This window comes from Panthera leo, chromosome A3, assembly GCF_018350215.1.
Source record: "Panthera leo isolate Ple1 chromosome A3, P.leo_Ple1_pat1.1, whole genome shotgun sequence".
In the NCBI taxonomy this organism is placed as follows: Eukaryota; Metazoa; Chordata; class Mammalia; order Carnivora; family Felidae; genus Panthera; species Panthera leo.
This window is the reverse complement of record NC_056681.1, coordinates 60,776,678-60,788,768: the sequence shown is the minus strand read 5'-3', so window position 1 is coordinate 60,788,768 and position 12,091 is coordinate 60,776,678. Positions and strand designations below refer to the sequence as shown.

Genomic DNA, 12,091 nt, shown 5'->3' with positions numbered 1-12,091 from the left:
TTGCCCAGCAATAGGGAAGTAGTGAAAAGTAGAATAGTCAATTGTAATATGCTACTATTGCAAATATGTAAAACAACATAAAAATCTGGCTAGGAAAAGAAAAGGGCTAAAAGGAAATAAAACAAAACATTTATTATAGGAGAATGGTTCTGAAATCCACTGTAACCTAAGATGATGATAACACTTTTAAAAATCTTTTGTTTCATTAAAAATTAAATGAGATTCTCCAAAGACTTCTCATATTATTCTGAAGGAAATCATCCATAACACAACTATTAATTAAAGAACATTAAAGGAAGGGTATTTGGAATTCCTGTTCTTAACACTCCTCTTGAGAAGAGTTACATAAGAGAAAGATATACTATATTTATTTGGAAAATAGAAAACTACGACCTAGGTGAATTGGTATGGTATATATATCTTAGTTTTGTGGAACATCTTCAAAAAGATGCGACTACCAATTCACCTATTAACTAGACCTAGACACTCAAAAGCTCTTTACTCCCTCCCCTGTCCTTGAAATGTGGGTTCCACTTGCCTCCCCCACTCCCAGAGGCTGCTCCAAGGACATAGCCTTGAGATAGTAATATATGATATTGAAAACACCTACAGAGTATACATGACTGAGCCGACTTTGGGCCACTTTATAAGGTTTTATGTATTGGTGGGTGAATGCAAGGATCCATTCATCTTGCTGCTGCCGAAGACAAACTTCATACATAAGTTCCTTTTGCAAATAAAACTGCCACCTCCCAACCTGGAGTGGTCTGCCTCGATTTTTGGCCTCTTCCTGCCCTCTGAGTACAGGGACTAATTTCAAATTACACCTGGGAAGCTCCCAGGAGGGTTATGAACTAACACTCAATAAATATATATTTTTTAAAACAAAGAAAACTGGGGCACCTGGCCACAGGGGCTGACTTTGGCTCAGGTCATGATCTCACAGTCCATGAGTTCGAGCCCCATGTCGGGCTCTGTGCTGACAGCTCAGAGCCTGGAGCTTGCTTCAGATTCTGTGTCTCCCTCTCTCTCTTCCCCTCCCCAATTCACACACTGTCTCTCTCTCTCTCTCTCTCTCTCAAAAAATAAACACTAAAAAAATTTTTTAAAAACATAAAGCAAAGAAAACTAAGACTATAAAAGATTCTAAAATTCCTAATTCTAGTGCTTTAAATAATTTCCATTGGAGAATGAAGAAGGAGATATAGATCTTTTTCCTTTAACCTCTCCTTTCTCATTTAAAATTATCTGAGTGATTATAGGAATGCAAGCCTGGTTCAGAGTTCAAAAATCAATTAACATAACCAATCATAACAGGCTAAAGAAAAAAAAATCACACAAATATATTAATTGATGCAGAAAAAGCAAATGACAAAAATTCAATACTCATTCATAATAATCATTACGAATACAATTCATACATTATGAATACAATTCATAATAATCATGCTGAGAATCATGCTGAGTGAAAAAATCCAATCCCAAAAGGTTACATACCATATGATTCTATTTATATAACATTCTTGAAGTGACAAAATTATAGAAATGGAGACTAGATTAGTGGTTGCCTTGAGTTAAGGAGGGGCTGGGGATAGGAGGGAAGTAGACAGGGTTACAAAAGGGCAACATGATGGATCCTGTGATGGAAATGTTCTATACCCTGCCTGATTCAATGTCAACATCCTGGTTGTGATATTATACAATAGTTTTTCAAGAGGTTACCATTGGGGAGACCAGGTAAAGGATACTTTGTGTTATTTCTTACAATTGCATGTGAATCTATAATACCTCAAAATCAAATTTTAGTTTAGACAAAATTATTTGAGTGTCCCCTATATGCATAGTACAGCTAAAGAAATACAAAGATAAATAAGATGGCTCTAACACTTGAAATTACAGTTTATTATGTAATGTATAAACACATATACGTAAATAACTAAATTTCAAGGCAAAAAATTCTTAAATATTTTTTAATGTTCATTTATTTTTGAGAGAGAGACAGAGCATGAGTGGGGAGGAGAAAAGAGAGAGGGAGACACAGAATCAGAATCAGGCTCCAGGCTCTGAGATGTCAGCACAGAGCCCAACGCGGGGCTCAAACTCTCAAACTGCAAGATCATGACCTGAGCTGAAGTCGGATGCTTAACCGACTGAGCCACCCAGGCACCACAAGGGAAAAAAAAATTTAATTTTAGTTAGTTAACATAGTGTGCAATAGTGGTTTCAGGAGTAGAATTCAGTGATGTGTCACTTACATTCAACACCCAGTGCTCATCACAAGTGCCCTCCTTAATACCCATCACCTATTTAACCCATCTTCTACCTGCCTCCCTCCATGAATCCTCAATTTGTTCTCTTATTTTGTTCTCTGTGGTTTGTTTCCCTCTCTCTCCCCCTCCACCCTTCCCATACATGCATCTGTTTCATTTCATAATTCCACACAAGTGATATTATATAGTATTTGTCTTTCTCTGATTGACTTATTTCCCCCTAGCATAATACATTCTGGCTTCATCCATGTCGTTCCAAATGGTAAGATTTCATTCCTTTTGATGGCTAAGTAGTATTCCATTGTGTATATATACCACATCTTCTTTATCCATTCATCCATTGATGGACATTTGGGCTCTCTCCATAGTTTGGCTATTGTTGTGATGCTGCTATAAATATTGGGGTGCATGTACCCCTTCTAATCTGTATTATTTTTCCTTTGGGTAAATACCTAACAAGGCAATTGCTGGATCATAGGGTGGCTCCATTTTTAGTTTTTTGAGGAAATCCATAATGTTCTCCAGAGTGGCTGCACCAGTTTGCATTCCCACCAATGGTACAAGACGATTCCCCTTTTTCCACATCCTCACTAACACCTGTTGTTTCTTGTGTTGTTAATTTTAGTCATTTTGAAAGGAGTGAGGTGGTATCTCAACATAATTTTGATTTGTACTTCCCTGATGATGAGTGATGTTGAGCATCTTTTTGTGCATCTGTTAGCCATCTGGATGTCTTCTTTGAAAAGTGTCTGTTCATATCTTCTGCACATTTCTTAACAGGGTTGCTTGTTTTTTAAGTGTTGAGTTTGATAAGTCCCTTATAGATTTTGGTTACATGTCAGGAGTATTTTAAAATGAAGTTAGGGGGCACCTGGGTGGCTCAGTGGGTTAAGCGTTGGACTCTTGATCTCGGCTCAGGTCATGATCGCAAGTTTGAGCCCTGTGCTGTCAGCATGGAGCCTGCTTGGGATTTTCTCTCCCTCTCTCTCTGCCCCTCCCCTGCTAGTGTGCACCCTCTCTTTTTCTCTCAAATAAATAAATAAACATTTAAAAAATACTGTTAGACTTAGCCTGGCCACTTTGCATCCATTAAGATAGCTATTATCATAAACTGAAAAAACAACACTAAAACATAATCAGTGTTGGCAAGGATGTAGAGAAACTGGAACCCAAGTGCACTGTTGGTGGGAATGTAAAATGGTACAGTCACTGTAGAAAAAAGAACAAAATTTCCTCAAAAAAATTAAAAATAGAATTGCCATAAGATCCAGAAATCCAGTTTTCGATATAAATACAAAAGAACTAAAAGAAAGGCCTTGAAGAGATATTTGTACACTCATGGGCAAAGCAGCATTATTCACAATAACTAAAACATGGAAGCCACGCAAGAGTCTACTGGATGATGAATGGATAAGCAAAATGTAGTATATTCATACAATGGAATATTATTCAGCCTTAAAATGGAAATAAATCCTGTAATATGCTACGACATTGATGCACCTTGAGGACATTATGCTAAGTGAAATAAGCCAGTCACAAAAAGACAAATACTATATGAATCCACTTATATGAGGCCCTTTGAGTAGTAAATATCATAAAGAGAGAAAGTATAATGATGGTTGCCAGGGGCTTGGGAAAGGGGAGAATAAGAGGTTATTATTTAATAGGTATAGAGTTTCAGATTTACAAGATGAAAAGATATGGGCATGGACAGTGGTGAAGGCTGCACAACAATACGAATGTATTTAATACCACTGAACTGTACACTTAAAAATGGTTAAGACAGAAAAGGTTATGTGTATTTTAACAAAATAAAAGAAAAAATAGAAAAAACTATGAGAAGAGTAAAGAAGCTACAAAACTTGAAGTAACCATCCTTAAAATGTTTAAAAATTAATATAAACCACTTTCAACTTTATATACTGTTGTACCTCTAAGGGTAATGATTTTAAAGCTTAAAGAAAATTATTGGACTATATACTACTTAGTCATGATATATTACCATTTTAAGAAGCTTTGGGATAATATTTTCTGGTATTTCATCTTAATATTGTTTCAGTTGTAACGACATGTGTTAGTTTCCCAATTTGAAAACAGCAAGTAAAAAATATTTTTAAAGAAAACTTAAGGACATATCATTTGAATTTTTACAGTGAGAATCTATTCATGAGTTACTTTCATCATTAAAAAGTTCTTGCTGAGGGGTGCCTGGGTGGCTCAGTCAGTTAAAAATCTTGACTTCAGCTCAGGTCATGATCTCGCGGTTCATGGGTTTAAGCCCATGTCAGGCTCTGTGCTGACAGCTGAGAGCCTGGAGCCTGCTTTGGATTCTGTGTCTCCCTCTCTCTTTGCCCCTACTCCGCTCACATTCTGTCTCTCTCTGTCTCTCAAAAATGAATAAACGTTTAAAAAATTGTTTTTAAAGTTCTTGGTGAAATAAAAAAATAAAGGAAGAGTTAGAAAATTCTTGCAGGGGCGCCTGGGTGGCTCAGTCGGTTAAGCGGCCGACTTCGGCCCAGGTCATGATCTCGCAGTCCGTGAGTTAGAGCCCCGCGTCGGGCTCTGTGCTGACAGCTCAGAGCCTGGAGCCTGTTTCAGATTCTGTGTCTCCCTCTCTCTGACCCTCCCCCGTTCATGCTTTGTCTCTCTCTGTCTCAAAAATAAATAAACGTTAAAAAAAAAAAAAAAAGAAAAAAAAAAAGAAAATTCTTGCATATACCACTTAGTTAATAAAATATTAACGGTGCATTCTTTTTTTACATTTTTTTGCATTTATTTATTTTTGAGAAACAGTGAGACAAAGCGTTAATAAAATATTAACAGTGCATTCTTTTAAAAAAATTTTTTTTTTACATTTATTTATTTTTGAGAAACAGAGTGAGACAAAGCGTGAGCGGGGGAGGGGCAGAGAGAGAAGGAGACACAGAATCCGAAGCAGGCTCCAGGCTCTGAGCAAGTGGTCAGCACAGAGCCTGACATGGGGCTCAAACCCACAAACTATGAGATCATGACCTGAGCCGAAATCTAATGCTCAACTGACTGAGCCACCCAGGTGCCCCAACAGTGGATTCTTAGAGAAACCAACAGACTCATGATTCTCAAATCCATCATATCCTCCTCTCAAACAGTAGACTAGCAAAATTTAAAAATGGGAACTGTAAAGATGACCACAATTTGTCAACTTTTTAAAAGTTTTTATTTAAATTCCAGTTAGTTAACATACAATGTAATATTAGTTTCAGGTGTATGATATAGCGATTCAACACTTCTGTACAACACTTGGTGTTCATCAGAACAAGTGGACTCCTTAATCCCCATCACCTATTTAACCACCCCCCCCCCCCCGCATCCACCTCTTCTCTGGTAACCATCAGTTTGTTCTCTATAGTTAAGAGTATGTTTCTTGGTTTCTCTCTTTTTTTCCATTTGCTTATCTGTTTCTTAAATTCCACATGTAAGTGAAATAATACGATATTTGTCTTTTACTTACTGACTTATTTCACTTAGTACAATACTCTCTAGCTCCATCCATGTCACTGCAAATGGCAAAATTTCATTCTTCTTTATGACTGAGTAATATTCCGTTGTGTAAATATACCACATCTTCTTTATCCATTCATCAGTTGGTGGACACTTGGGCTGTTTCCAAAACTTGGTTATTGTAGATAATGCTGCTATAAACATCAGGATACATGTATCCTTTTGAATTAGTATTTTTGTATTCTTTGGGTAAATTCAATTACACTATACAACTTGTATACATATCCCCTTAGGATCAGGGCTCCAACTATCTCTCCAGATACATCTCCAGCCACATTGACCTGTGAATGCCACAATGGCCACTGCAAATCATTTACTATTCACTCAAGAATTCATTTATTTTTTTTTAATTTATTTATTTTGAGAGAGACAGACAGTGCAAGTGGGGGAAGTGCAGAGATAGAGGGAGAGGGAGAAAGAATCCCAAGCAGGCTTCACACTGTCAGCACAGAGCCCAATGTGGGGCTCAAAACCACAAAGCCGTAAGATGATGACCTGAGCTGAAATCAAGAGTCAGACACTTAACCAACTGAGCAACCCAGGTGCCCCAAGAATTCATTTATAACTCCATACTGTTGTCTATGTTGCTGCTTCCTCTGAATGGGTGCTTTACTCCTTCTGAGTTCAGTAGTACATCCTTGTGAACTCCTCCCTGACACCCGTAGGCCAATTAGGAATTCCCTTTCTAAAACCCTGAATATTTTTTACTAGTATAACATTCATACAAATAATTTGCATATCAATACTGGGAGGTCCTCGGGAGAAAAGGCCTGTCTCTCTTTTTCTATTCTTTTTTCTTCCTTTTCCTTCTCTTCCTCTTCTTCTTCCTCCTCCTCTTCTTCTTCTTCTTTTGAGTATGTGTTATATTAGTTTCAGGAGTACAACATAGTGGTTCAATAACTCTGTATGTTAGGCTATGCTCACCACAAGTGCAGTTACCGTCTATCATCATGAATAATATTACAATACCATTGAATGTATTCCCTATGCTATACCTTTTATCCACATGACTTACTAATCCATAACTGGAAGCCTGTATCTCCTACTTTCCTTCACCCATTTTGCCTATCACCCCACTCCTCCCCTCTGGCAACCATCATTTTGTTCTCTGTATTTATGGGTCAGATTATTCATTTGTTTTGTTTTATAGATTCCACATATAAGTGAAATCATATGGTATCTGTCTTTCTCTGTCTGGTGTATTTCACTTAGCATAATATCCTCTAGATCCATTCATGTTTTGAACCTTTATTCATGGTGGCAAACACAATGTCAGCAGATACAATCGACTGAATTATAGCTTAAAATAAATTTAGCTTAAAAGAATACAATTAGTTGAGTAAATCCCAACCTCATAGTTCTTTGCTGATTTCTATGTCAATGTGTTTTATAATTCTTCTGGTTAAAAGTAAATGCATGCTCAAAGGAAAAGTTTCTGTTACTTCATGAATTGTTGGAACACAGCTGTGTTAGAAACTTATCTCTTGGACTTTAGAAATAAAATCTAAATTTGATAGACATGGCTTGATGTAATATTTTATAAAATCAATTTGTTTTTCTAAGATTATAGTAATTTTATAGTAGCAATAATATTAAAAGAACCACTTAAAAGTTTATTACATACCATTTCTATTTCTTGATCTTTAGCAACCAGCTGTCGATTAAGAAGTTCTTTGCTTGAGTCAAGTTTAATACAAAGTTCCCTTGTGGAAGATAAATCTGCAAGGGCAGACACTTTTTCAAACTGAACCTTCTGAAGTTCCTCTTCCATCTTTACAACAGACTTGTGTAAGGTAGAAATCTGGGACTTGTAAGACCTTTCTGCATTTAAGTGCTGCAAGGACAAAATTATATATATATATATATATATATATATATATATATATATATATATACACAATATATATACACACACACACACACACACACATATATACATACATATACACACATATTTTTTTAACTTGAAAAAACAACAATATGGAAGACAAAATGAGGGAAATCTTTTGATAGTACACTTAGATTATAAGGAACTTTATACAATATAGGTGATAATAGTACATACAAAACACCCTGGGAAAGATAAATACAGCTTTCAAATGTCTATACAAAAAATCCATGAGGTAAGGTGGTCAAATGGTCATTATTTTTAATGTGTTTAGAAAACAAGTATTCCCACTTAAAAGTCTCAACTCCAAAGCTAGTTGCGACACATATACGTTTGGTCTGTAGTTCTATTCTTGCCACGGTTTCAATTATTCTATAAGATAAATATTATTGTTGTTAAAGACAAAACTTTAGGGGTGCCTGGGTGGCTCAGTCGGTTAAGCATCCAACTTTGGCGCAGGTCATGATCTCACAGTTCGTGAGTTCAAGCCCCACATCGGGCTCTGTGCTGACAGCTCAGAGCCTGGAGCCTGCTTCACATTCTGTGTCTCCCTCTCTCTCTGCCCCTTCCCTGCTCATGCTCTGTATCTCTCTGTCTCAAAAAAAAAATAAAATAAAATAAAAAAAGACAAAACTTTAGTCACTACTGTTTCACTCACAACACCCATTTTCCAATTCTTAAATGGAATGTTTATCTAGATCATAATATCATAAAATGAGGACTGACAGCTCTCTAGCACTTACTAATAACTCTGAGAGAAAAAGACTCTGGGCAAGTATAAATTGAGAATACAGCCACATGGGGGGCACCTGGGTGATTCATTCAGTTGAGTGTGCAACTCTTGATTTTGGCTCAGGGTCATGAAATTGTGCCCTGTATTGGGCTCCACACTGAGTGTGGAGCCTGCTTAAAATTCATTTTCTCTCTCTCTCTCTCTCTCTCTCTCTCTCTCTCTCTCTCTCTCTCTCTCCCTGCCTTGCTCCTCCACTTGTACTCTCTCTCTCTCAAAAAAAAAAAATACATCCACATTATGGGAAATAAGCATATTTTTAAAACTGCAATATGAAAATATTTTTTTAATGTTTATTTTCATTTTTCAGAGAGAGAGAGAGAGAGAGAGAGAGCATGAGCAGGGAAGGGGCAGAAAGAGACAAAGACAGAATCAGAAGCAGACTCCAGGCTCTGAGCTGTCAGCACAGAGCCCAACAGGGGTCTCAAACTCACGAACCACAAGATCATGACCCGGGCCAAAGTTGGAAGCTTAACTGACTGGGCCACCCAGGAGCCCCTAAAAACTGTAATATAAGATTCAAGTCATATAAATTTTTTCAAAAGCTCAAGATAATACCCCTCCTTTTTACTGTTTCAGAGACATGTCTTAAATAAGTGCACTGCAGAGAAGTTTTTGCTATTGTGTGAAACTGACAGAACTGACAAATAAAGAAATTTTTCTGCTTTTATAAGTACACAGCATAAAAAAATTGTTCCTGGAATAAGTTGTTTGGCCACAATTTTCCCTTTCTTCCTTCTTCACTCCCTCTATTTCTCACTCATTTTTCAGACAACCTTCTATCCATCCACCTACCCATCCGTCTGCCCATCCATTCCATTTTTTAGTATATTCTGTGTTCCAGTCAATGCACCTAGATGCATATCCAATGATAAGCAAAATAGTCTTTGCTCTCATGACATTTCCAGACTATGGGAGAGCTATGCATCAATCAAATAATCACAGAAATGACTATATAAATACATATTAAGCAAATACTTCTAGAGAAAAAATCTGTATGACAAAGGAAATTGACCTAAACTAAGAGGATCAGAGAAGTCAGGAAAAGGTTCCCTGATAAATGACACATGAACTGAGATCTGAATGGTGAATAGATATACAATGTATGTTGGGGAAGGGAGTTTTTCGAATTGGAGGAATGCTAAGTACAAAGGCCCTAAAGGGAGTGTGTGGAAGGAGGGAAAATGACATGCTCCAACAACAGAGAAAAGACTAGTATGACTGGAACTCAGAAGCCACAGAGAAGAATGATAGGAGATACCGTTGAAAAGGTATAAAAAAACCTCACAAGTCAGCCTGATAAGCTGGGTTAAAATTAGGTTTTTACCCAATGAAATACTTTTTCTTTTTTAAATTTTATTTAACACAAAGCTATAGTGTCATAATGGTTTCAGGAGTAGAATTTGGTGATTCATCACTTACGTAACACCCAGTGCTCATCCCAACAAGTGTCCTCCTTAATACCCATCTCGGATTTAGCCCATCACCACACCCAACACCCCTCAACGAACCCTCAGTTTTTTCTCTATATTTAAGAGTCTCTTATGGTTTGCCTCCCTCTTGGTTTTCATCTATTTTTCCTTCCCTTCCCCTATGTTCATCTGTTCTGTTTCTTAAATTCCACATATGACTAAAATCATATGTTATTTGTATTTCTCTAATTTCACTTAGCATAATACATTCTAGGTCCATCCACATTGTTGCAAATGGCAATATTTCATTCTTTTTGATCACCAGGTAATGTTCTATTGCGTATCTTTATCCATTCATCAGTCAATGGACATTTGAGCTCTTTCCAAAATATGGCTATTGTTGATAGTGCTGCTATAAACACTGGGGTGTATTTTCCCCTTTGAATAAGCATTTTTGTATCCTTTAGATAAATACGTAGTAGTGTGATTGCTGAGTCATAGGGTAGCTCTACTTTTAATTTTTTGAGGAAACTCCATACTGTTTTCCAGAGTGGCTCCACCAGTTTGCATTCCTATCAGCACTGCAAAGGGTTCCACTTTCTCTGCATCCTCACCAACATCTGTTGTTGCCTGAGTCGTTAATGTTAGCCATTCTGACAGGTGTGAAGTGGTATCTCATTTTTGATTTGTATTTCCCTTATGATGAGTGATGCTGAGCATCTTTTCATGTGTTGGTTGGCCATCTGGATATCTTCTTCAGAAAAGAATTTGCTCATGGCTTTTGCCCATTTCTTCACTGGACTATTTGTTTTTTTGGGTATTGAGTTTGGTATGTTCTTTATAGATTTTGGATACTAACCCTTTATCCAATATGTCATTTGCAAATATCTTCTCCCATTCTGTTGGTTGTCTTTTAGTTTTGTTGACTGTTTTCTTCACTGTGCAGAACATTTTTATCTTGATGAGATCCCAATAGTTCATTTTTGCTTTTGTTTCCCTTGCCTCTGGATACATGTCTAGTAAGAAGTTGCTGCAGCCAAGGTCAAAGAGGTTGTTGCCTGTTTTCTCCTCTAGGATTTTGATGGTTTCCTGTCTTACATTTAGGTCTTTCATCCATTTTGAGTCTATTTTTGTGAATGGTGTAAGAAAGTGGTCTTCTGCATGTCACTGCCCAGTTTTCCCAACACCATTTGCTGAAGAGATTGTTTTTTTCCCATTGGATATTCTTTCCTGCTTTGTTAAAGATTAGCTGGCCATACATTTGTGGGTCCATTTCTGGGTTCTCTATTCTGTTCCATCCATTGATCTATGTGTCTGTTTTTGTGCCAGCACCAGCTTTGTAATACAGCTTGAAGTCTGGAATTATGAAGCCTCCAGCTTTGTTTTTCCTTTTCAATATTACTTTGGCTATTCGGGGTCTTTTCTGGGTCCATATGAATTTTAGAATTGTTTGTTCTAGCTCTGTGAAGAATGCTGGTATAATTTTGATAGGGATGGCGCTGAATGTGTAGATTGCTTTGGGTAGTAATGACATTTTAACAATATTTGTTCTCCCAATCCATGAGCATGGAATGTTTTTCCATTTCTTTGTGTCTTCTTTAATTTCTTTTGCAAGTGTTCTATAGTTTTCAGCATACAGATCTTTTTACCTATTTGGTTATGTTCATTCGTCAGTATTTTATGGTTTTGGTGCAATTATAAATGGGATTTATTCCTTGATTTCTCTTTCTACTGCTTCATTATTGATTTTTGAAATACAACTGATTTCTGTACATTGATTTTATATACTGTGGTTTTGCTGAATTCATGTATCAGTTCTAGCAGTTTTTTGGTAGAGTCTTTCAGGTTTTCCATGTAGAGTATCATGTCATCTGCAAAGAGTCAAAGTTTGACTTCTTCCTTGACAATTTGAATGCCTCTTACTTCTTATTGTTGCCTAATTGCTGAAGCTAGGACTTCCAACACTATATTGAACAACAGTGGTGAGAGTGGACATCCCTGCCATGTTCCTAACATGATTAGGGGGAAAGCTCTCAGATTTTCCCCATTGAGGATATTAGCTTTGGGTCTTTCCTACATGGCCTTTATGAAAAGAGGGAGGTGATATGACTAGCTTTATGTTTTAGAAAGATAACACTGAATATTTCAGGTTCTAGTAAGACAGTTGATTGAGCTAAGAGGAAAGTAGTTT

At 36.9% G+C, this 12,091-nt stretch overlaps 1 protein-coding gene across 8 annotated transcripts in view; it reads right to left on the bottom strand.

Annotated features, from left to right (window-relative positions):
- The window catches only part of TSGA10 (testis specific 10), a 158,292-nt gene that overhangs the window by 17,885 nt on the left and 128,316 nt on the right, over positions 1-12,091 (bottom strand). For all 8 annotated transcript variants that reach the window (XM_042932031.1, XM_042932030.1, XM_042932033.1 and 5 more), the window contains one exon: positions 7,435-7,644. In XM_042932031.1, the coding sequence (XP_042787965.1) occupies positions 7,435-7,644 (210 nt within the window). The remainder of the gene's footprint in view (positions 1-7,434; positions 7,645-12,091) is intronic.